Raw genomic sequence first — 26,348 nt, 5'->3', positions numbered from 1 at the left:
ACATCCTCTGGGTGCAACATTATCCCTGGTTGTGAAGCACAGCCTTGGTCTAAGATGTCCCAGTAGCGGTGTAGTCCTCCCCTGGCAGTGGTACACGTCTCAACCCATTGGCCAGAACTAATCTCACGAAACCATCTCACCACAAAGAAGCCAGGAAGTGAATTCCATAAAGAGAGACACAGAGAAACACAGACATGTTTGGGAAACAACACTAATGGGTAAGACAGTCATCACCTGTCTTAAGGATTGTTCTGCAGATTCAATGAAACAAGGAAACTTAAGAGGTTGGCTCAGTATGGGCATCTAAGATGGTTTAGAGCAGGAATCGATGAACTATACCCCAATCCAGCTAGCTGTCTGTCTGTCTGTTGTAAATAAAGTTTTATTGGAACACAGCCACGATTGTTTGCTTCCTTTGTCTGTGGCTGTATTCACCCTATATCTGTGGAATCGAGGAGTTGCAGCAGAGGCTGCCAAAGCCTAAAAGATTGACTCTCTGACCCTTTATAGTAAAAGTTTGCCAACTCCTAGTTTATAGAAACAAACTTTTTGGGGAAGTGGGGCCTTGGAGTAAAACAGCAGACGTGAAGAGGATGCATAGCCCAGGGTCCATCTTTTTTCTAGATTGTTCGTGTGTACGTAGGTAGCATTATGTGTCTGGGTCCCTGCAATCAATCTCCAGCTTGGGGCTGTGACAGGAGTCACAAAGATCTGCATTTGCTCTCTCTATTTGTATGCTCTACATCTTGCAATTACAGTTTTAAATCTAAAAAAGAACCTTGTATTGATCTTTCTCATACATGCAGAAAAGTTCATGTGTCTACAACCCCATGAGTGTTCACAAGCTGGGCTCACCCACACGTGCTTCCTGTTCCTTTTCAGACCTACTCACTGCTCCATTGCACCCTGCTTTCCAAGAGCAGGAGTAGCTGACTTTTTTAAAAAAAATCTTATTACGGACAATTTCCAAACATGTACAGTGGTAGAGAGACTAGCAGAATGGATTCCGTTGTATCTTTCACCCGTGTCCAAAATCATGAGTATTTTATCTGTGTACGTTCCATACTCTCTCATTCTCTCTCTCTCTAGATTGATAGGTAGGTAGGTACATAGGTGGAGAGATTAAAAAAAAAAAAAAAATCCGTCCATCTCAGCAGAAATTGGCACAATGTTATAAATCAACTGTAATAAAAAATAAAATATCCGTCTATCCATATCTTATGCAATAATATATGGTGCATTCGTATATATTGCTCTATATAATGTCAGTTAGATACCCATTTTTATAAGCTCTAACTTATGTTTTTTTCCTCTATGGATAGTAATGAGACCTGCATAGTTTTAGGGTTGTTGAGGATTCAGTGACTTGATATCCATAAAGCTCTTAGAAAAGCAAGCAGTGAGTAGGCCATAGGTATTAACTGTCTCCCTATCATCATCTGGGTAGAGGAAACTAATGATCCAGGTCCTAACTGCCCTCTCTTCCTTTCTAGGTCTACGCTGTGGTAGTAATTGCATCGGTAGTGGGGTTTTGTCTGCTGGTAATGCTGTTTCTGCTGAAGTTGGCAAGACACTCCAAGTTTGGCATGAAAGGTAAGACGGGTTGTGTTTATTTTCCTTCGTATGTGGAATCATTTTTGGCTTGTGACTAATGCTAATTACCACAAAGAAAGGAAGCAGCTAGATTTAGGATGACTAGGGTTGAAGGCTGAGAAAAGAGCAATACAACTACAATACTGAACATCAAGACAGCTCAAAATAATGTTGATGTCTCAGCACTACCCACTTTCCAATGAGGATAGTTGTCCCAGAAGACACAGAGCTGGTTTCTTGAGTTTCAAGTGACTAAAAATGATATATGCAAAGAGTGCCCGATTTCTACTTTTGTGTCAGAGAGCAGGCAAGGCTGGGTGGCAGGAGACTAGTTATGGACACAGGTATTTTGTGTCTAAAGGTCCTTTCTATTGTACACATAACGTCCAGAACTTCCATGGTATGCTTTTGGTGGTGTTGCTGCTTTTTCAGATTCTTATGTTTTGAAATTGAAAGCGTTGGGAAGCAACTTAAGAACAGCCATTGTTGTACCTTGTGTACTTTGTGGTCAAGTGGCTTTTTATTTCACTGGAGAAGTTCCTCATGCTTGATTAAAAATTAGGGTCTAGGTTGCCCCACAGTAGGCCATTGGTTTCTTTTAGAAGACTGAAAATTCATTTCATAGGGGGAGGAACTTACTTAAATGCTCTCGTGATATAAGTAGCCAAGAGTTTCAAATGATTGGAAAGCACTTGCTCTGAAGTTTAAACGTGATGTCTTGACTCATATGTTGATGTAGAATTTTGTGTGGACCCTTAGAAATAGCCACTAGCTTGGGAAAGCTGTGATGACAGTTTAGTGGTGTCTTAATTGTGTTGGGAAGATAGTCGGGGGTGGGGTGGGGTGGGGATCTTCTTGATCTGTATGGTTCACTGTAATTACTGTTATTGTTTGCTTGCTCAGAAGTGGTAGTTAAGTAGCAGGAAGTGGTCCAGGGCACGCTGGGCTCTAGGGTGGATCAGATCCATTTCTTTCTTTTTTTTTTTTTTTTTTTTTTAATTTTCTAGGGCCACTCCTGCAGCATATGGAGGTTCCCAGGCTAGGGGTCGAATCGGAGCCATAGCCGCCGGCCTACACCACAGCCACAGCCACGTGGGATCGAAGCCATGTCTGCAACCTACACCAGAGCTCACAGCAACGCCGGATCCTTAACCCACTGAGCAAGGCCAGGGATCGAACACCCAACCTCATGGTTCCTAGTCGGATTCCTTAACCACTGCGCCATGACGGGAACTCCCAGATCCATTTCTGATGCTTTCTTTTCTCCCTTGATTGGAGTCCAAGACTGAGATTCCCAAACCTGAAATGAATGAGGAGGAGTGGTAAAGTTGGCCTTAAACACCCCCCTTCAACCTCCTCCAGACTCCCTCACTTTGTCGTGCTGGCCTTTGACATTTCTTGTGAAAGAATAAAGATCTCTTGTTCTCCAATTATGAATAAGGCTGGGGTGAGGAACTATATATTATGGTAATTTTAATTTATCCTGTGGTGGAGGTTTGCAAACTTTGCCTTAGCTGTTTTGCCTGGAGGGCTTGTAAAAAAACACAGATTTCTGGGCTACCCCAGGATTTTCTGAGTTAATAGTTCTGCCATGGACTGGAAGGTGGGCATTTCTGAGAGTTTCCAGGGGAGCTGATGTTGCTCTTTCCCAGGCATCCTCAGACAATCACCTCTGTGGGATAAACATGGGCTTCAGGGTCTCTTTCTGAAAGTGACATGACGTGGGAGGGGCATTGCAAACCAAACTACCCATTGGCTTTGAAAACCTTTCTGGGTCCTCATGTTCAGCTGGTGATCGGGTCTGGGCTGTGCTGCTTCTCTCTGGGTGTCAGCCACCTGCTGTGAGATTTCGTTCTCATCATTCTGATCAGATGCTTTCTTTCCTTAGAGGTCCTTGGGGTAGATGCCTCCAAGCAGAAATTTTGCTGGCCAGGGCCAGGTGCCAGCTCTATCACTTTCTTGTCTTGAGGGTTGAGTTAGAAACTCATCTCCTGGGCTCTTCAGAGAAATGGTACGTCCAGGTCCTTTAGGGAGCTCAGAAAGGCTTTGGGAACCTTGGGTGCAACATTTGGGGGCCACGTCCCATCCCCACTTTGTGTTAAGCAAACAGTGAGCAGAATGATCTGTAAATGTGCACGCAACACGCTCTCTGCAGCGTAGTGATGGAGGGGGATTAAAAAGCAGATGCTTTTGTTTCAGAGAAGATTGTATTTCGTGTAGCGACTCTGGCACTAAGGCCAAAGCAGTTTTTATTTGGATACTTTGGGGTGACCGCCACTGAAGCATCTGCATTTAACCAAAGTGTAACCAAAGGGAATCCTTAACGAGTTGTAAGAAAGATTTTGCTTAACCTTGTCACAGAGCCTGTAAATGACTTCCTTCAGGCAGTAACTACTCTAGCTTCTGTCTTACTCCCTTATTTTTAGACATAAATAAAATGGTTTTAAAAATTTGTCTTGGGGACTCACGTCCTGGTTTAGAACAGCTTCTTTTTCCATTTTTAGCTACACATCTGTCTGCGCCATGGTTTGAACAAAGTGGGCTGAGCTGAGGTTATTGTTTTACAAGTCAGCTGCTGAGTTGTAATTCGGGGCATCTAGAGGAGAGGATGAGGCTTATGGAATGAGTGTGCATGAAACTGCAGAAAAAGTGGCATTTAACGATTATTGTAAGTTAAAGGGACCTCTTGTATAAAACAGGGACCTATATTTAATATCTTGTAATAACCTATACTGGAAAAGAATCAGAAAAAGAATATATATATTTCTTTATGTATATATATATATACATAACCAAATACATTCGTGTGCATACACAAATATTCACATATATGTGTGTATATCTATATAAAATGTGAATCACTTTGTGGTACTTTGTGATTGAAACCTTGTAAATCAATTGTACTTCAATAAAAATACATAATGTAAATTGATGTACTTTAAATACTATTAGATCTGGGATTTCTATCGAAAAAAATAAGTCTTAAAAAGGGGAGAATATTTAAAGATGCTATTATACTTCCAGAAATAACCAGAAAACATGTCAGTTGTGATTACTGAGTAACCATGGCATGAACTGTGCGTAGCCCTGGCCATGGCTTGGTTCCGGGAGAGAGGCCAGTGGCTGATGTGCACAGGAGCTATTCCAAGTGTAACTCTTGCCCTCAAAATCACCTTTGGGGAGATTTGACCCCCCTTCATATCACCTTGTCCTGGAGACAGATTGGGACTGAAAAATGGCGGCCAGCCCACCCATAGGCTTTTTCAGGTTTTTGCCCATCTCCAAAATTGCACCCGTCAGCATCCACTGTTTCAGTCTATAGTAGCATCATTGGGGTTGTAAATTATAGCTCAATACTGTGGATTTGATGATCCCAGGGTAACCCAAACCAGAAATTTCTTAAAATCACACTGCAGCTACGTGTAGGACAATTCATGCTTTATGGATCGACCCTAGAACCCAAACCTCCTTGTTGGCAATGCCCTCCATGGGTAGGTGATCCCTAAATTCCAAACCAGGGAGTTAAACCCAAATCTTTGAATACAACAGTGCTGTGTTCTTTGGAGATGGATTTATCAGCCTGTAAGCCTCATAGGTTTTTTAAAATCTGTTCTGTCAGTTTACTGCAACCAAATCCTGATAGTGCAGTTTAGAACATAGAGGCCAGGCTGTGAAGTCCACATCAACAGAGTTCATACTGGTCTTGCTCATCAGGACTTTCCCAGGGCCAAGGCCAAAGGTGGTAATTAATAAATGTAGTTGATGGAATGAAAGATCTCAGAAAATTTTCAACTTCATCCACTTTATCTTGGTAATTGGAAAATAGTTAATATTTGGAACATAGCTCCAATAAAATTATTCCAGATAAGTAATGGCCATGAACAGGAAGTCGTTTTTGTCTTAGGATATGTAGGTTTTCACACACTTGTTTAAACAATGATTGTTAAGTTTCGAGGATTCACTTTGGCTTCCTATTTTGCACTGAGCTTCTTGAATTTCTGCCACTCTGCCTCTGAGGGTATGGCCTCAGAATGTCTTTGTCCAGCTGTGAAGCTGGCAGAAGCGGATGGCGGCTCTCATATTGGTGTTAACCTAGACATTATGTTTCATTATCGCTTGATATGTTTCAAGCCTCTTGTTGCTAGGGTCCAGTAGACGACCAGCCCTGTTTCTGTAAGGATGTCAAGAGGTACAATTTGCCCCACTCCATTTCTCCATGCCTTGACACCATCCTTTTGGTTTGGGGTTGAATATCTAGTTGCCATAATTGCAGAGTCCTGAATAAAGCTCCTCTGTTCCTGCTTGGCCATCTGGGCAGGGATTATTCAAATGTGTGTTTAATATGGATGCGTCAACTATATAACCCATCTATCTAAATCTGGGTCAGTACCCCATTGGTAAATGCATAATTTTATCCTTTTCCTTTGAAAACTGCCTGTGATTTATTTTACTTTTCATTGAAATACGGCTCAAGGACCTTTCCAGAGCAGCTCTGTTGCCAAAGGAACAGGCAACCAGGCCTTTGAATGCTCTCATTTTTTGTTGTGACCAAATCTCATGTTTAGTTCTCACATTGCTTCCTGGCTCCCTTTCTTCCTTGGAAATGTAGAAGTGCTCATAAAGGGGAGATGGAAGCATCTAGGGGCACGAGCTGACACATCTTCCAAGAAAGCTCCATACTGGAGCCCTGCCTGATGGCATTGATGGTGTACATGGTTGGAAAAAAAAATAACAGAGCCAGAAGGGTGGAGGGGGTTGGCACTTATCACACTGGGGAATAATGGTTGTGGTCATTGGCTTTCTGTGATTTGCATTTCCTGATGGAAGTCCACATAAGATATTTAATCCCTAAATACTGATGTATCCTTTGTCCTTCTAGAGTAAATGTCAAAGTCACTTGAAGAGGTCCCACGGGAGGAACTAGAATAGGAAATCTTTTTCTTATTCAGAGTTGAGAGCCTGCAGATTTCTTTGCACGAAACAGCCCATATGCATTTATTCCTGCTGTTTGAGCAGTAGGTATTTCCAATTCACAATTGACTGAAAAGCTACACTGCCTGCGAACGCAGAGCGAAAAGCTACACTGCCTGCGAACGCAGAGCCAGGTTTCAGCTCCAGATTCAAGGTCCCCAGTTTACATTTCTCCCCTTATAAATGATCTTCTAAATGTCTTTCAACAGCAACCAAAATTTTAGTTCTTCAGAAAATAGTCATAAACATAGTGGGGCCAAAGCTAAAGAGGTTGAAGGTTAAAGCCTCTTATATGAGCTGAAAACAATTCTGGAAAATTTAGGAGGTTGAGTTTAGCAGATATTTGGATCAGCTTTTAAAAGAAGGAAAAATGTGATGGAAAGCCAGAAACACAGTTATAGAAACATCTGTAAGAATAAACTGTTTTCCATATGACCCCCCCGCCATGATTTTTTAAAGACAAATAACATTAAAATATTATAACAGTAACACACAGATGCATTCTTTTTTTCAAAGTTTCAAGCACTTTAGCAGTACATAGAACTGAAAGGGGAAGGTCATTTTCACTCCCCTCTCCCTTTACCATTTCCACTCCTAGGGATAAACTTTAACCATCCCCAGTGTATCTATTATGTCAGTAATAAGGTCCAGAGCTTCATTCATTATATAGATACTCAAATATATTCCGGTTTGGTTGCATAAAGAAATTATAATGCCAATCTTGTTCTGCATCCTTTTTAAGGTAACGCTTTGCCTTGTAGATCTTTCCAAGTCAGTTCCTAGGAATTTACTGCATTCTATTCAGCAGTATTTCTGAGAACTCTGGGGTCAGGTTACCTGCATCTGAAACCTGGGCTCTGCCCATTACAAGTGTGTGACTTTGAGCAAATCCCTCATCCTCTCTTGCCTCAGCATTTCCGTCCGTAATGGCTCCGTAATTGTACCCACCACAGAGGGTAGTTGTAAGACAAACCAAGTTCATGCATGTGAAGCCCTTGGAAAAGTCCTGGCATTTAGTAATTATTATACAAATATTTACTGCAATTTTATTATTATTATTAATGAATGGGGAAATGTAAAAAAATTTACATTTTTACCATGTTTTTAGGAAAGTATTTAAAGTAATATCTCGCATATAAAGAAATGAATTGGAAATGAATTGTAGAGCGAAAAGGTTTGTATATTTTAAATGTTGATAGATTGTCTTGTAGGAATGCTTTATCAGTTTACACTCCCACCACCAGTAGATGAAGGCATCGTTTTGTTTGTGCTTCACCCATATCATATCTGTTCAAACTTTTATATTTTTGCCAATCCAGTTAAAATGATATTCTGATTACTAATGAGATTAAGCATCTTTATCATGTGAAGAATAGAAAGAAATATTTATTTTTTAACTGTTGACTTACAGAATTACCTTATAAATTATATGTATTTATCTTTTATTAGTTATATATGTTGCTCACATTTTCTTTCAATCTTTTGACTTTTTAAAATAGTGTCTTTTGGCGAACAAAAGGATTTACTTCTTTTTTTTATCGAAGCAAATCTGTCCATCTTTTCCATCTAAGTTTTTTTTTTTCCTGAAGAAATCTTCCCCTCCCCGACATTGTAAACATATTTTTAATATTTCTTTCACTAGTTTTATTTCACGTGTGTATGTTTTTTAAGTTGCTCTTTAATCTTTTGTAAATTCTTTTTTATTTTTAACTTGATGGGAAATACTCTTTTTTTTTTTTTTTCCAGAGATACTTAAAATAGGAGTTCTGTGATAACTCTGCAGGTTAAGGATCCAGCACTGTCACTGATGTGGCACGGGTTCAATACCTGGCCCCATAACTTTTGCATACCATTGGCATGGCTAAAGAAACAACAAAAAAAGATAATTTTATGACCTTTTCAGAGAGATAAGCAGTATTATTTGAACTTTCTAGAGTCAGAAAGTCATTATTAAAAAGAAATTTTGAAAGCTTAGTGATTAACTTTTTTTAAAGTAATAAACTTTGTTGGCTCTCTTATTTTATTCTCACAAACTGTATCAGAGAATATAGGTTATTTTTTGTTTGTTTATTTTTTAACTGCCCTCCCCAACTTCAGTGTATTTTAGCATTCTCTTAGTAGAGAACAAAATTTGTCAATAATGCTCAAGTCCTTGGAAATGTCATTAAAAGACATTCAGCTGAAACAATTCTTGTCTCATCTGACAAAGCGGAAATTCATCAAAAGAAAAGAGTCAGCTCTTTTCTTATCTGTTGGCAACATTGTATAAAGCTTTGCCCCTTGTGTTTGTGAGGTCAAGACCTACTTTCTAAAGTCTCTTACTTCTTGTAGGGTCACCATTTGGGTTATGTGTTTATGAGGGCAGAACATGCTTTTTCTTTGTGGCATATTGAAAATGGGCCTCAAATTTTCAGGAACTGGCTTGCTTGGGCAAGACAGGAAGCAGAAGCAGCAGCATTTTTGCCATTAGCTTTGCAAGTGCACTACCTTGACCTTTTAAAATTAACCTGCCTTCCATGGACATCCCATAAGCCCAGTGTGCTTCAGGGAAGAACCCAGGTTTGCTTGGAACATAGAAAGTGCAGCTGTATTGTTAGGGACTTCCCACACAAGTTTCATGAAAAGCTAAAGGATCGTCTATGAAATTAGATTTTAGGGAGTTCCCCACGTGGCTCAATGGTTAACGAATCCTACTAGGAACCATGAGGGCGTGGATTCCATCCCTGGCCTCCCTCAGTGGGTTAAGGATCCAGCGTTGCTGTGAGCTATGGTGTAGGTTGCAGACACAGCTCGGATCCCGTGTTCCTGTGGCTGTGGCATAGGCCAGCTCTGATTAGACCCCTAGCCTGGGAAGCTCCATATGCCTAGAAAAGGCCAAAAAAAAAAAAAAAAAAAGATTTTTATGCTTAAAAGTCAGGAGAACTTGTTACCCCCTCTTTGGTCCTCCATAAATTCTGTGGTCAACTCATTTCGACCTCCTTACACAGATCACGGTACACTTGAGCAAGGACTTCCCACATCAGAAAATCGGCCCCTTGTCTTCTTCCTTTTCCCTTGCGTTTCTCCTTTTTCCCCCCTGTTCCTTTTTTTTTCCCTGCCATGTTGTCCTTCCACACCTCTGTGTTTCCTGCTTTTACATTCTTCCCTCCCTCTTTTGGTTTTCTTTCTTCTCGCTCCTTGCATCTGATTTTAGTGGACAAGCTTTTCGGAATTTATGAAGAAGACATAATAACTTGGCTTCAATTCTAACATATGCTCTGATTTTATCCCACTTTATTTTGGGCAAGAATACTGAATGACGAGAGGAATAAATTTAGCTCTAAATCAGCGGAACTGTCACGTGGTAACTCAAAAGACAGCCTGTTTGGATACGGCACATCCTTCATGTTTGTAACTTGTTAACTCTTATGTCTTCAAAACTAGGAGTGTATAGTGTGTAGGTTGTTAACCCTTAAGTCTTCAAAACTAGGAGTGTCTGTTGGAGACTTACAAATCAGACAAGCTGGGGTTCAAATTTCCAATCTCCATCTGCTAACCATAACGTGGAGCTAATGTTTAAACTCTGTAAATCTTAGATTCCTCTTTGGTAGAGGGAATAATACCCATCTCTCAAGTGATTATAAGAATTAAAACAGTGCTTAGTTCAGTGCCTGGTTTGTTGAACTCATGCTAGAAAAGGCAATTATTGTTCAACTTTATGTTTTAGTAATAGCTCATTAAAAAAAAGAATATGGGGAGAGTCCTGCCTGAATTTATATTGAATCAGAAATGCAGAAACATGCCCCAGATGCATACAGTGTATATTTAAGGTTTATTTGTCGAGTTTATAGGGAAAAAATGTAAGTTTAATGTGTCTATATTTTATGGGTATGTATTATGAATGTAAAGTTGTTGAGACATATGTTTAAGCCTTTTGGCACTGAAAGATACTGTGTACGAATTGTTGCAAATTCTTAATTTTATTATCCTCTGAACAATTCATCTGTTTAGATTATCACAGGGTTTATGAGAAATCTGTTTTGCTTATTGACTGATTTGGTATGTAGGTTTTATTAGTTTCTTTTAGGAGGAGCATTAACTGTAGGCAAGGGGCAGAAAGAACAGACAGGGTGGTCTGGGGAAGGGAGCCCCTCTCCCCTCAGTAACCATCAGCTGAAGTCTAGAAACCCAAGCTTAGGGAGCTTCCTATTCTAATGTGCCTCCCTTTTGCAAGGGGGAGGAATTGCAACCGCTAAAATGATGTCTTTTAACAGAAATAGGCTTCAATTTTTGATGTGCTTACAGCCTCCTAGAGATGAAAAGAGAGATTCAGTAGAAAATAAACTCTCCCTTATGCAGTTGATTGTCATGCGATATAACCACAGACCAAGGTGCCATATTTCCTGTGAGAGAAGCCAAGTCTTGGGCAGTCAAATGGTGGTGAAAGATCTTTGTTTTTATCAAGACATCAGCACAAATAGAATTCCATGGATTTCTTCTGTGATCACCTAGGAGCTTTAGTGGTTTGAGGACAGAGAGAGAAAGAGAGAGGATCCGTCTTAACTCTTTGAGTCTTTAGGAAGAGATTAATATTCTGAATCCAAGGCAGAGGTGTCATCTCGACTCTAACTAGTGCCAGTGGAAGGAAGGAAGGGTAGGAGTGGTGTGGGAGGGGAGAATGCTGGGAATGAGGTGGTGTTTCTATTTACAGTCATGTGTCAACTTTAGTAGTTCTGGCAAGACTTGAGGAGAGTCAACCACCCAACTGAGCCAATCCTGCACTTACTTCCTGGATCCTCTATAAAAGCAAATTGTGTAAAGACCATAAATAACAGTACAGGAACCAAAAGGCATCTGAGAGTCCCCAGCTTTAATATCTACCATCCTGTTCCGAAGCCATTGAAAACAATCACACACTCACTAAAAGAGTCTGCCATGCAATTCTAATGTCCTTTATTATTATGGTGTGTACTGATGTAGTCTTTTTTTTTTTTTCTTCACTGTGAAACCACAATCCATTTTTTTTTTGTTTTTGTTTCTGTTTTTTGCTTTTTTTTTTTTTTTTCAGGGCCACTGCCGAGGCACATGGAAGTTCCCAAGCTAGGGGTCGAATCAGGGCTGCAGCTGCCAGCCTATACCACAGCCACAGCAGTGCAGGATCCTTAATCCACCAGGATCCTCATGGATCCTAGTTGGATTCATTACCGCTGAGCCATGACAGGTACTCCCCACGATCCATTATTAACATACGGATTTTTGTGTCTATATGGTCAATACTAAATAATCCTGGATATGTTTTCAAACTTATACGCATCTCACAAAAATATTGCTTGTGAGTTCTAAACTGAGCTATTTCTTTGGTGGACATTCCTGATCACCCTGTTTATTGTTACTTTGCATGTAGCCTGTATCCTAGCAGGGGCACCTTTGACATGCCAAGTTGGCAAAGAGAGGCAGCTCTGCCTAGCTCTCACTTCCTGGTTTGGTGTTGATTTTTCATGGAGCACATCAACAGCTGGTCTGTTTTCCAACTCTTTTGTGTCAGACTTCACAACATGACTTTGCTTGAAATAAATCTTTGGAACGTTAGATTTATCCATATTGCAAAGACCGTAAATTATTTCTTTGTTGTATTACATGTAGCCATGAGTGTGGACCACTGCAAGATGATTTCAGATGTGTATTTATGGGCATATCCCATGATGATGTATTTCTTCCATTATGTCCTGGTTCCCTGGGATGCTGTGACAGTGAGTGGAGAAATATTAAAATGACTAGGATGGGATAGAGAATGGGGCAGGCATTTATCTCAGGCACAGACTGTAAGATATGTGACTTAATTTTTTCTATAGTTCAATTAAATATCAATATTTTAGATATGGATCCAATATCTTTACTTTATATATATGTGTGTGTGTATATCTGAATCACTGTGCTGTATACCTGAAACTACACGACCTTGTAAATCAACTATACTTCAATTTAAAATATATATATATATTTTGCCCTTTTTGCACTAAGTAACAGAAATTTAATTTCCTGCCATTCTGGATAATCTCAGGCAATTGTGGGAAAATTCAGGGTTCGTCCTTTCAAGTCTGGTTCACTCACTCTCATTTTTACTTCCTCAGGTAGAGGGTGTGCTTCAGGCATTCCAAAGTGCCACTGGGAGGGGACATTTCTCTGGCCACTACTGGCCATTTCTTTGTGTTGGTGGCTGTGGTGGTGTTCCCCTGACCTTGGCTACAGGGGTTGCAGGTCTCAGCTGTATACCCTGTGTCCCTAACCAAGGTGTGTACCACTTTCACACACCTCCCAGCCAGGATGTCCTTGAAGCTCTGGGGACACAGGAAATGCTGGGAGGCTGACTCAGTCTCTCTTTGGTTGGACACAGGATGGTCTCCCATTTCTGCCATTATGGGCTTGATGTTGGCCTGACTTCTGGGCTACCTTTGCAGGTACCCCCAAAGGGAGTTCCTCTTATCTTGAAACCTGAAGAGTGATTCTGTGGTCCCCCAGCCCCCATACTTGACTGGGGTCAGGTTACAGGCTTCTTCCCTTCGGCATCTAACTTACTTTCCTCCCCTTTGTCTCTTCCTGTTTTCCCTGGGGACAGAGAGACTAGAAAAAGCAGTTTTTTTCTGACTTCATCTTCTTCCAAATATTTTTTTTTCATGTATGTGAGTCTCATTTTTTTTCTCCAGCTTTTTATTACGACACTTTCAACATGAGGAAAGGTGAAAGAATATTGTATCTGTATACTCAACAGCGAGATTCAACCTGTTTCTTTGTTACTGTTGATGATGAGTTTTCCATATCATATCCCTTCACTCCTAAACTCTCTGGAATGCATCTCCTCAAAGCACAACCCCAGCACCACTAGTACTGTACCCAAGAAAGTTAAAACAACTCTGTAATATCAGATACTACTTAGTTTAGCTTCAAATTTCCCGTTATTCAACAATGCCTTTTATAGCTCTTTATGTTTGAAACCAAGAATGACTCAGAGTTTATGCATTGCCTTCGCTCATTGTGTTTCTTTAGTCTTCTTCTGTCTACAGTATTGCCTCCATTTTTTTCTCTCTCTGGGTATTGACTTTTTGAAGAGACCAGCCATTGTTCATAGAATGTCTTTTCCAGTGGTTTCTGATAGTTTCCTTGTGGGATTCTTTGTCATTTATCCCATGTTTCCTGTGACTTGGAACTTAACTACTGAAGGCTTGATTAGGTGCAAGTGAAATGTCCTGGGGAAGAGGACCATCACAGAGATGCTGTACACTTCACAGTATATCACAGTTAGAAACATGTCAGGTTGATACACTATTACTGTTAAGTTGGATCACTTTTTAAAAATGGTAACCACCATATCCTTTCTTTGTAAATATAGGTTTCCCTTTGGAATTGGTAGATAATTTGTAGAGTGATAGTTTGATATCTAGCAAATGTCTTTTCCCCCAAACTTGAACACAATAGGTTTAATATCCAGCTTGGATTCTTTCCTGAAACAATTATTTAATTTCTAAAGGTTGCAAAAAAAAAGAGAACATTCTGATCTTGGCTGCTATTTAATTTTAGTCCTACCTAGATCCTGGTTAACCATTCTCAGACCAGGGATGTCAGGTATCCAGCTGCCTATACTGGGGAGGGTCATGGGGTTACAGGAACGATTTATAGTTACAGTTGTACTATATCCAAAATATCACTTTATTTTGTATAAATATTATTTATTTTGTGCTTCTAAAAGTCATGGAACTTTTTGAAAATTCTTCTAATTTTCCTTTTCATGATGATGAAACATTAAGTGGGTATAATAAACTTAATCACTTTAGGATTCTCTCCTGCAACTTTTTGGTTGCTGGTAGAATCAAAGACCATGAGAGCTGCCAGTGAATTTAGGAATCATCCCAAGTGCTTATTACAGAGTTGAGGACATTGGGGCCCAGAGAGCTTAAGTGATTTGCCTAAGGTTACACAGCTGGTTTGTAGTGGATCCAGGGCAGGAAGCCAGGCTTCATGACTCCAGCTTTACTGTTTTGTGCTTGAGACTAAGAAACATTATAAGAATAAACAAATCTTATGTCCATGCCAAATTTGCTAATTTTTATGTACTGCCATTGAATGTTACTAGGACGGATTGCTACTGGTATGTATTCCCATTTGATGACAAAGCTGGGGACATGTATCATCAGTGGTATCAAGACGGTTTTAGGAGACACTTGGAGCTAATGCCTTTAACTTTGATAGATCTATATCTATTTTAATATTTCTTAGAAAAAAATGTGCTGGATACATCATTCCCTTAGTTTCATGATTATTGCTTAGGATAAGGCTTAAGCTTAAAAAATATGAAATAAAGAAAAGTGTTAAGCAAATAACTTCAGTTTCAATTTAAAATGAATATTTGAGTAGGACTATTTAAGGCATTGGAAATTTAATACTGACAGAACCAAGTTACTGCTTCATGGAGCTTAAATTCTAATTGAGGGTAGGAGAGAGACAAAATACAGAGAAAGATATAGAGATGTAATCTATAGGTAATTTCAGATGCTATGAATAAAGTGAAACAGAGTAGGAAGAGGATAGTGAGAGTTTTGCAATTTTTAAGTAGTTAAAGGAGTTATACTGTTGAGTCAATTTCTGCTGTACAGCATAGTGACCTAGCCACACACACACAAACACACACACGTTTACATTCTTTTTTTTTTCATATTATCTTCCATCATGATCTTTCCCAAGAGATTGGATAGAATTTCCTATGCTATACAGTAGAACCTCATTGCTTATCTATTCTAAATGTAACAGTTTGCATCTACAAACCCCAAACTCCCCAATCATCCCATTCCCCCCTTCCCCCTTGGTAACCACAAATCTGTTCTCTATGTCTGAGTGTATTTCTGTTTTGTAGACAGATTCATTTGTGCCATATTTTAGGTTCCACATATAAGTTATATCATATGGTATCTTTCTCTTTCTGTCTTACTTCACTTAATATGAGAATCTCTAGTTGCGTCCATGTTGCTGCAAATGGCATGATTTTATTCTTTTTCATAGCTGAGTAGTATTCCATGTGTATATGTACCACAACTTCTTAATCCATTCATCTGTTGATGGACATTTAGGTTGTTCCTATCTCTTGGCTGTTGCAAATAGTGCTTCAGTGAACATAGGGGTGAATGTATCTTTTTGAATGAAAGTTCTGTCTGGGTATATGCCCAGGAGTGGGATTGCTGGATCATATGGTAGTTCTATATGGTTGTTAGTTTTCATAAGACCATAGCCACTTGAGAAGGGGTAGAAATGAAAAGGGGTAGGACCCTTGCTTTGAGTTATCTGTTGCATTTTCTTATAATTCTTGTCATCTGCACTCTGATTCCTTTTATGCAGCCCAGTCACTCCAAGGGCTGAGTCATTATACTCTAATTTCATGGCTGATATAATTTGAGTAAATGCTCTCTTTTTGAGATCTTGGTTGCTATTGAAAGAAAAGTGTCAACTGTTTTAAAACTCAAAATCCTTTTCAGAGTGAGCAGAGACATTGAAGGGATACTTCTGTTTTTCCTTATCATGATGATTAAGCATTAAGTGGAACCCTTGTTCTCTGCATGGTGTTTCTTTTGGCTTGAAACACAGGCGAGGACTTCAGGTCAGGCTGCAGCCTTTTAAAGCTGTGCATTTCCAGAGACGAAAAGAGAGCACTTGATTTTCCTGCTTATTATCCTCCCAAGAGATTACGGATAGCCCTTTACCCTGTTGTGGTCTGGATTTAGTCTTCTTTCTTAAATCATCAAGGGAGGTGCAGTTGGTAGAATTTAATTCTTCTATGACCAGATCTCCTTAAATGTATTTTTCTATCTCTATGCTTCACTCTCTTCTTAGTCTCTCTCTTTGGGAAGTATTTGACTGACCATTACATCTGGGAACCTGTCCTCTTCTTTCTTTCCCCAAACCGCCGTCCCTTTCCTCTGGCCAGGGTGGTCTGGAACAAAATCCTCTGCATCCTTCTTCCATAATATCTGGGCATTGGGTTCCTCTGAAGTCTTCATGATTGTCATGTAGGTCTTCCTCTTTATGAAGTGCCCAGTAATATGTATTTATTCTGTTTTCCTACCCATCACCTAATATGCTTATGGGTTTGCAAATACAAAGAAACCAACTCCGATATTACCAACAAAAAAGGCATATTTGAAAAGACACACCTGCCACGTCCAGACTTGCATCCTGAGACCCTAAAATGGAAAACAGTGGCCACAGTGTGGGATCATCCTATTCATTGGCATGGATTCTTGGACGGGATGAATTTTGGTTGGACTTCTCAGTTTTTCCCTCTGTTCAGCATTTCATCCTGCATATCAGATTCTTATCAATTCCAAGCCTTTTCAAATCCAAAGCTGTGCATGGGAAAGCAGAGAGCTATAGTTGACTCTGAATTCTTAGAGTTCAAATATGCCAAGAGGGGGAGATGCCATGTCTGGGTAGCTCCATCCTATTGTTTTAGCACCAGCTTTAGCAAAGATTTCACCTCAAAATGATAGGTCATTGCAGATATTTTGTAACAGTAATAATGGTTGAGAATTCTGTTTGAAGAAGACACTCATTTTTAGGCTATATCCTGTCTCCTCCTCCCGCCCTCCCCACACCCATAGGTATTTTCTATTCGTCTCCTGAGCTCCTGAGATGTTCTGAGAGTCCAGACATTGAAAATAGCCCCTGCCCTTTGGTGGCAGCCATCGTGGTTACTGGCTACTTATTTATCATTAGCACTTCCTAGGTGCTGAAACCCAAGGTGTCCATTTATCATCAGTGTTATCTGTCTGTTGGGCTCCTCAGAAATATTTCATGAATTTTAATTTTCATGCATTGCTTCTCCAGGATTTGCACTGACATAAATCGCCTTAAGTTACGAATTGCTACATTATAAACTGTTGGAAATTTTTGAAAAGGGGGTATATGGAGCCATTCATGACCCTACCAAATTAATTGCAGGTGTTATTTAAAAATTATTTTGATATTTCATGTTTTTGTAGTCGTGTATAATAATACATTAGTTAATCCTCAAGTGACCTTGTGACTCAGTCTACCTATTCACTTGGCTGTTTCCATTGAGTTCCTGTTACCAGAAGTCTTAAAGTCAGCCTATCCTTTCTAAAGAGAAGGATGTGAAGGTATAAGAAAGCATATTTTTACATTTTGAGAATTTATTTGAATAAAGTCACCTTGAATCTCTTTGATATAGATCTGTGTTAACCAGATGCATAGATTACACAGCTCAATTTAATCACAGAATTGGAACAGGAATGGATAATGTATATGTGTAACTGACTTACTTTGCTGTATGCCTGGAATTAAGACAACTTCGTAAGTCAATTATATTCCAATAAAAATTTAAAAAATAAAAATTAAAAAAAAATAGCATCCCAGGATCTCTAGTTACATGGATGGCTCAGTGGATACGCATGTATGAAAGAGCCCTGGAGTGGTTGCTGCTAGTTTTTTTTCTTGATATTTGGGGAGTTGCCCATTGCCCTTTCTCAATGGTGTCTGTCTGAGCAGGGTCTGTGCCCTCCATTAGTGACAGGCACAACTTTCTTCCATAGAAAACCATAACCGTATTAGGTTGAAGAGCTCATTTTTTTGATGCCCGAGGGCAAAGCTTCAAAACTAAATTTTATACTCTTAGGAAATATTTACTTCGAATTTAGTTTTGCACATTACCAAACAAAAATGAACATATTTGCAGGAAAACGGACTTTGTGTGATTGCACAACTCCAGTGATCAGAAGGCAGAGTCAGTACCGATATGAGTGCCTGAAAGTCTCAGTATTAATCAGCATTGCAGATGGTGTCTGTGCTCCACCCAGCTGCCCTCAGGTTCCTTTCACGGGTCCTGGGCACTCACCCTATTTCTGTGTATGATTGCTTCTCAGGACCGTAGCCCCTGAAACCTTCAGACAGCCAGCCTTGAGCGAGTGGGCCGCCTCCCCCACCCCAGTGTGCACACTCGCGCGTGCACGCACACACACACACACACACACACACCCACACCCCCCCCCACACACACACACACGCTCACACAAGCTGGAAACACCTCCAGCCTCTTCCCTCAACTGCTCCTTTGCTGATGATCAACTGTTTGCCAGTTTTAAGAGCAGAAAGCTCATCCCTTGCCTTCAGGCTGGGCCAACTCAATGGGGTAATTTACAAGTTGTCTGTAGGATCTGGGGTGGAATTCACCTGAAATTGCAGCCTTTCTTGGATTCTCTTCTTCCCTTTCCTGTTCCCCCTCCTTTAATAAATCACTTGCCATGAACACTGCTTTCTGGGTCTACTTCTGAGCAATGGACCTAAAACAGCATTTTCTGTAGCAGTTTGAAGAACTTGAATATGTTATATGATGTTTTTTTTTAATCAATATATTGAAAGGTATTTTTAATCTCTGGTCTGAGAATAGGTGGTCTTAAAATTTAATCAATATTTTAAGTGAGGTATAGATTGTCGTTAGCTATTTATTGAAGGGCGCTATCGTGTGCCACTTCCTTGACACATTTCCTTTGATTTTCATAATAATCTTACTATTTAAGGATGAGTTAAATGAAGTCCAGAGACATTTTTTTAATGCGCCCAAGTCACAGAGCTCATAAGTGGCAGAACCACCATTCAAACCCAAATCTTTCTGGTCTTGATGAGCTAGCTTTTGCAACTGCTGCCCTGCTGACTCTCTTGCCTCGTTGAAGTATTAAAATGTTTCTTTCTAGATGCTATCAGTGAGGCATTCCAACACCAAAGTTCACGACTTACTAAAATGGGAGGAGACTGTCCCTTTATTCAGTGATAACAAAATGCATTACCAAACACCAAATTAATTTCCCAGAATGGGAGTGATTGAAAATGGTTTCTAATAAGGGCTTGAGTCAAGTTGCATGAATTTATTGGGTACAGATAGTTCTTTGTCCAGCTTATGACAATTTTCTATGAATCTGAGAGGCTCATAGAAAAACAAAATTACGGAGAAGGTGAAAAACATGGTGAGGCATCAGGAGTGTGTTTTAGGAGCAGAGGAGGGACGTTTCTCCCTCCTGGTGTGGTCTCACTCTGTCCTGTCACCATATTGTACCCGGGAGCTGTTTAGAAAATGACTTTCTCAGGCCCCTGAGTGGAGCATAGTGTTCCGAGAGCCCTAATTTATCTCACTGGAGTTATCTGTTCCCAGGAGAGATCCTTAAAGAAAAAATGAAGGGATGATGGCAATGATGCTGGATGTCATCAAAACAGACTCCCATCAAACATCTGGGCTGGGTCCTGTTTGAATTAGTCATTGCTGACACACACCCAACACATGTAACAATTTCAGCAAGACTTATACAAAACCATATCATAAACCTTTAAAGTTTCCGTAAGGTGATGTCAACGCTTGTTACAAACCATGGCTGTTCTTTCTGAAATGCTCCTCCTCTGCACCTTTACCTGGTTATTTCTTTAAAGATGCAGCTCAGGTATGACCTCCTCCAGGATGCTCTGTCTGATATTCTTACAATGGATGAAATCCTTTTTTGTGGATTTCTCTTTGTATTTGTACCATGAGGATACTTAGCCCACCATAAAGGATACTTTGTGGATTTCTCTTTGTATTTGTACCATGAGAATACTTAGCCCATCCATAAAGATGCTTAGCCCACCATATGGAAAGCATATGCTTACTTGTTAGGCTTCCCATTAACCTAGAAGCTCTTCAGGATCAACTGCTCAGTTTTAGCATCCCTGTGTCCCTTGCACTCGGTTTGGCACAAGTCAGAGTTCACAGTTCAGTGTGTTTTGAACTGAACTGTAAGGATGGAAGAAACCTTCCTGTCTTTTTGGTGTACGTGGTGTGTTCTTGCAAATTGTTTCAAAGCTATCTAAGTGACATTGGCGGGAGAGATACTGCAGAACTAGAAGGCATTGGAAGCACCTGCTCAGGCTTTTGGGGCAAGATCTGGAAGAGAGAGAAATGTGGGTTGTGTCTGATAGGCTGAGAAAAGTTCGGTGGGCAGATGTCATCCGAGGGCTACTTGGGGACATGGTTTAAGAGGTAAGAGTTATGGAGGACGACAGGTAGGAAGAGAACATCCTTCTGCAATGGTCAAGAAGGAAATGAAATTTGCATCTGAGGCCAGATAGGGGAGCAGAGGGAACATGGACTCGGGTTTGACTCCCAGCCCTGCTAGGTTCCTCTTTTGATGGTTTAACCTCTCTGAGTTTCAGTTTTTAAATTATCTGTAAAATGAATATACCAGCACCAGTTTCGGAGAGGAACTCTGATTTCATCTAAAGGTCAATGAGATAGTGCCAGTGGATAGGACGTGCTCTCTAAAGTTCCATAGCATTTACCCCAGAACCTTCCTGGTGGTTTCTTGTCATTGGTTGAGAGGTCATCAGCCAGGCGGGATAGCGAGGGGAGAATAGAAATTTCTAACGGTGGACATGCATCCATTCATCTCATCTTTCCATGAGCATCTTCTGAGGGTGTACAGTGTATCAGGAACAAGGAATAAATATGTGTATATCACTACTTGCCTTCAAGAAGTTTGTGGTCTGTGGCATTCCCTCTGTGGTGCAGTGGGTTAAGAATCCAACTGTAGCTACTAGGGTCACTGCCAAGGCATGGGCTTGATGCCCAGTCTGGTGCTGTGGGTTAAAGGGTCTGCTGTAGCTGCAGCTGTGGCATAAGTGGCAGCTTGGCTCACATTCAGTCCCTGGCCTGGGAACTTCCATATGCCGTGGGTTCAGTCATAAAAAAAAAAAAAAAAAAAAAAAAGGAATTTGTAGTTTAGAGGAAGATTGACATCTCAGCAGGTGGCATGGTACAGATAGTTCTTTGTCCAGCTAATGGTAGGTAATCTAATGGCCCCACCCACAAGGGGACTGGTTATTCTGTTTAGAGAAATCAGAGGGTACTGACAGAGGGTATTGACAATCACAAGGTTGTCAGCCCTCAAGTAGAGTCTGGAAGGATGAGTAAGAGGGCACACATGGATACCGGTCAGGGCTTGGAGCTTCATCCTGGGGTACTCTGGATGTTGCTGGAGCGGGTGATACAGAGGACAATGACAGAAGATAATGATGGAGAGACGGACAAGGACCGAAATGCACAAGGCCTTCCTGTGTGCTGCGGGGTTTAGTCCTGAGGTCCCAGTGGAGCCATGGAATTTAGAGATGGATCAGGAAGTCATTGAGAGACGGGGTTAGAACATCCAAATGTGAGGCGGGATCTCATCGAGGTTGATTTCCGGCTCCTGCCACGTTTTTTACTTTTGTCCTTGCTGTGCTGTGAAAGTTGGAAGTGATTCATAAACTTGAGTTATAATAACATTACTAATTTCTAAAACATTTCTGTTTCTCATGGTCTTCATGTTGTTTTAATGGACTGTAAATCCTGGAGTGGCCATGCTTATTAAATAACGAATGTGGGATTTGTTCCTTCCTTCCACAAACACTTACCGACAGAGAGCCTGCTCTGGGCCAGCCTGTAATGGGCCTGTAAGGACACAAAGGGTGGGAGATGACCGTGGATTGTTACATGTAGAGGGTGTGGGAGGAAGCTAGTGGTGAGTGGAGGAGGTGAGTGGCCTCCTGTCTTAGGAAGTAATCTCCTTACCTGACCCTCTGAGGAGGGGAGCAGGAGGGGGTGGAGTCCTTATTCAGCACACTTGAAAGGCTGTTTTTCCATTGCTTTATTTTTTTGGCATCCAGTAGATAAGAGAGAGCCCTCTCCCTCTCCCCCAGCTCAATCACTCACACATTAAGCAGTGAGGTCCTGCTGTACAGCACTGGGAACTATATCCAGTCATTTGGGACAGAACTTGATGGAAGATAGTATGAGAAAAAGAATGTGCATCTATGTATGACTGGGTCACTTTGCTGTACAGCAGAAATGTACACAACATTATAAATGCTAATACAAAAATTAAAAAAAATGAAATAAACCGCATCTATCACAGAGTGCCCCGGTGGCACAGTGGGTTAAGGATCTGGCATTGTCACTGCTATGGCTTGGGTCGCAGCTGTGGTGCAGGTTTTATTCCTGGCCTGGGAATGTCCATGGTGTGGGAGCAGCCAAAAAAAACCCCCACAAAAACAAAACCAAATAAAACAAAACTATATCTACCAGTACTCATTGGGCATATCTGAAATCCACTGTAGGGAATGACAGCATGTGTGTATTCCTTTTTCTGGCATTCACTCAGAAGAATGATGATATCCTGTTTCCAATCTAGAAATCAGAGAACTGGATTTGAGAGTAACAGCACCTCTTTTTTCCACTTAGCTCCAAAAAGAACTTTTCGCTTTGTTGTTATTTTTCTTAGTGACTTCCTACGCTGTGCTAGGTTCTGTACTAATTGCTTTGCCTAGCTCATCACCCCAAATTCTTCAGCACAGCTCTGCAGAATAAGGCATCCTTATCTTTAATTTTTAAAAGCTTTTTAATTTTAATTTTATTTTTTTGTCTTTTTAGGGCTGCACCTGAGGCATATGGAGGTTCCTAGGCTAGGCGTCGAATTAGAGCTGTAGCTGCTGGCCTACACCACAGCCACAGCAACACCAGATCTGAGCTGTATCTGGGACCCACATCACAGCCCACGGCATGCCGCATCCTTAACCCACTGAGTGAAGCCAGGGATTGAACCTGCGTCCTCATGGATGCTAGTGAGAAACGTTTCCTCTGAAGCACGTTGGGAACTCCATTATCTTTAGTTTTTAAATGGAGCTGCTGAGACCAGAGAGCCTATGTCACTTGCCTGAGGCCACTTCCACACAAGAGGTGAAGCTGAGGCTGCCTCTGGACAGGCCTGCCTAGTGCTCTCTGACCTGGCCTCATTTCTGCCTTTGTTTATTGCCTGTGACCTTTTCCATCTCCATGTTTTCTTTCTCTCCTTCATTCCTTTGGCAAATGTCATCTGTTGGGACTGACTGCAAATGAACACAGCCAGTGGCTGGCCCTTGGAAGGGGACACTCAGGTTTGAGTTCTGAAACTCAGGTGAAGTCAGAAAGGAGGCCAGTGGCCTCATGTCCAAGAGAGGTTTTCAGGAGCATGGATGCCTTTCCAAGAAGCCCCTGAATGGCTTGGTTGGAGGTGAGGCTCTGCCTGGATGCTTTTTGTACTTTGCCTCCTTATTCTTATCAATGGCACCATCTCTTAGATGTCACTGACCCATTTTCCACAGGAAGAGAAGATACTGGAGGCTTAGAGAGGTTACGTGGCTTGCCTGAGGCCATGATGCCTGCTGGAGATGAAAGTAGTTAAAACTAGTTGGCTGCTTGGCTCGGGCACCCAAAACCTACTTGCCAGAACTCTCAGAGTGAATTCCTCGGAATGCTAGCCAGGGGGCGGGGCTGATCAAATCTAGAAAACACAGCACCCCACGGCTCTCCCACAGAAAGGGTGTCCATCACCTATTAAAGACCATCCTCTCTCTTGAGATGGTCCTCAGTAATGAAATCTTGGAATCTGCTTCATCCAGGATTTCCTAAGCTGGGAATCCTACAGCCAGGATTCCTGTAGGCGACCACAGGAATCTCTCTCTCTCTCTCTATTTTTTTTTTTTTTTTTTACTGCCACATCCTCAGCATGTGGAAGTTCCAGGACTAGGGATCAAATCAGAGCTGCAGCTGAGGCCCACACCACAGCCACAGCCACACCAGATCCAAGCCACGTCTGCTGCCTAGCCAGATCCTTAACCCACTGAGCGAGGCCAGGTATCAAACCCACATCCTCATGGATAGATAATATGTTGGGTTCTTAATCTGCTGAACCACAATGGAAACGCCCCCAGATCTCTTTAAAAGTAAGTCACAGAGTTTCCGTTGTGCCTCAGTGGTTAAAGAATCTGACTAGGAACCATAAGGTTTCGGGTTCAATCCCTGGGCTTGCTCAGTGGGTTAAGGATCCAGCATTGCGTTGACCTGTGGTGTAGGTTGCAGACATGGCTTAGATCCCGCATTGCTGTGGTTGTGGCTGGAGGCTACAGCTCTGATTAGACCCCTAGCCTGGGAACCTCCATATGCCACAGGAGCGGCGCAAGAAATGGTAAAAAGACCAAAAAAAAAAAAAAAAAGTCACTAAACTCATGAGAAATGAAGATGTGGAGTACTGAAATCCACTTTGCTGCCTCCTCGGCTTTTTGCAGAGAGAAAATGAAGAAGGAGAGGGTAGGAAGGAGAAGACCAAAGAAAGGAAAGGAGACGGGAAGGAGGAAAAGGAAGAAAGCAGACATGCTACCAAAGCATCTGATATGATGCTTTTTTTTTTTTTTTTTTGTCTTTTGTCCTTTTAGGGCCATACCTAAAGCATATGGAGGTTCCCAGGCTAGGGGTCTAATTGGAGTTGCAGCTGCCAGCCTATACCACAGCCACAGCAACATGAGATCCGAGCTGCATCTGTGACCTACACCATGGTTCATGGCAATGCCGGATTCTTAACCCACTGAGGAGGCCAGGAATTGAACCCGCATCCTCAGGGATCCTAGTCGGGTTGTTTCCGCTGCGCCATGACAGGAACTCTTGGATACAATTCTAAAATGAATTTCCACCTTTCTTTTGTTTTGAGGCCCTGTCCTGTGCTTCTCAAATTGGCTCACAAACTTTTCCCCCAGTGAATATGAATCGACGGAAAGATTGATTTCTTTGGGCTGATGACAGCCTTACAAAATGGTCCATGAGGCTGAGGCCATGATGCAAGAGGGTCTGGGTCTTAGAGCGCCTACCCCTGACTCCTCAGTGGGGACCAGCTCTGCTTCCTTCAGCTTCCATAGCAAGGGAGCGACAGGTGGGGACCACAGCCAAGGCCCCTGCCTCCCTGCCTGCTGGGTTTTCCCTCATGGCACATTTGCTTTCTCAGAGTCAGTCTTATATCCACATAATATTTTCCAATTCCCTGGTATGCTTAACCCATCGGTGTTAGCTTATCCAGACATATCGTTATCAGCAACATAAACCATAAGATGGTAACTTGCCTTGTTTAGTTTATTCTTGCTATGGTCAAAAGACTGTATCACCCACGAAGGTCTTCTGCCGCATCAAAAGATAGTATCACCTACGAAGTTCTTCTTCCTCATGTTCCCTTTGCTCCTGAGTCTTTGAATAGAATGTATTGATAATGTACGATGAGGAATAATGCATAATAAATATTGATATGTCCCACATACAAGCATGCATAACCAGGTATTCGGGAAAGTTTTTAGTATTCTTTCCTGAACCTGTGTAATAGTTCTGTGATTCATATGGACTTCCTGGATTGGTAGAGATATTTTTATTAAAAATGTTAGAGTTCAGGAGTTCCTGTCGTGGCTCAATGGAAACAAATGACTAGCATCCATGAGGACGCAGGTTCGATCCCTGGCCTCCCTCAGTGGGTTAAGGATCCGGTGTTGCCATGGGCTGTTACAGTATGTAGGTCATAGATGCTGCTCAGATCTGTCATTGCTGTGGCTGTGGCATAGACTGGCAGCTGCAGCTCCCATTCGACCCTTAGCCTGGGAACCTCCATATGCCGCGGATGCAGGCCATGGATGCAGCTCGAAAAGGACAAAAAAAAAAAGTTACAGAGTTCATGCAAATATCAGACTGTTAACATGCAAAGAAGTTATATTCAGTTGCTGTTAGGGCCTTGCTATGAACATGTGGTCCTGGGAGTTTGGTTGCCATCCTCAGCATCACTTGGAAACTCTTTAAAAACAGAGAATCTTGGGCCTCATCTCAGACCTCACCAGTTCAAATCTGCATTTTAATGAGATGCCTGGATGAGTTATATGTTCACGGAAGTTTGCTAAGC

The 26,348-nt window shown here is 41.4% G+C and overlaps 1 protein-coding gene across 9 annotated transcripts in view; it reads left to right on the top strand.

The window, feature by feature from the left end:
* NTRK2 (neurotrophic receptor tyrosine kinase 2) overlaps window positions 1-26,348 on the top strand; it is a 399,889-nt gene that overhangs the window by 98,653 nt on the left and 274,888 nt on the right. For all 9 annotated transcript variants that reach the window (XM_021064645.1, XM_021064646.1, XM_021064643.1 and 6 more), the window contains one exon: window positions 1,494-1,593. In XM_021064645.1, coding sequence (XP_020920304.1) covers window positions 1,494-1,593 — 100 coding nt within the window. The remainder of the gene's footprint in view (window positions 1-1,493; window positions 1,594-26,348) is intronic.

The sequence above is a fragment of the Sus scrofa genome, chromosome 10 (genome assembly GCF_000003025.6).
Source record: "Sus scrofa isolate TJ Tabasco breed Duroc chromosome 10, Sscrofa11.1, whole genome shotgun sequence".
Taxonomy (NCBI): Eukaryota; Metazoa; Chordata; class Mammalia; order Artiodactyla; family Suidae; genus Sus; species Sus scrofa.
The sequence above is the reverse complement of the archived record's forward strand: the minus strand, read 5'-3'. Positions and strand labels throughout refer to the sequence as shown.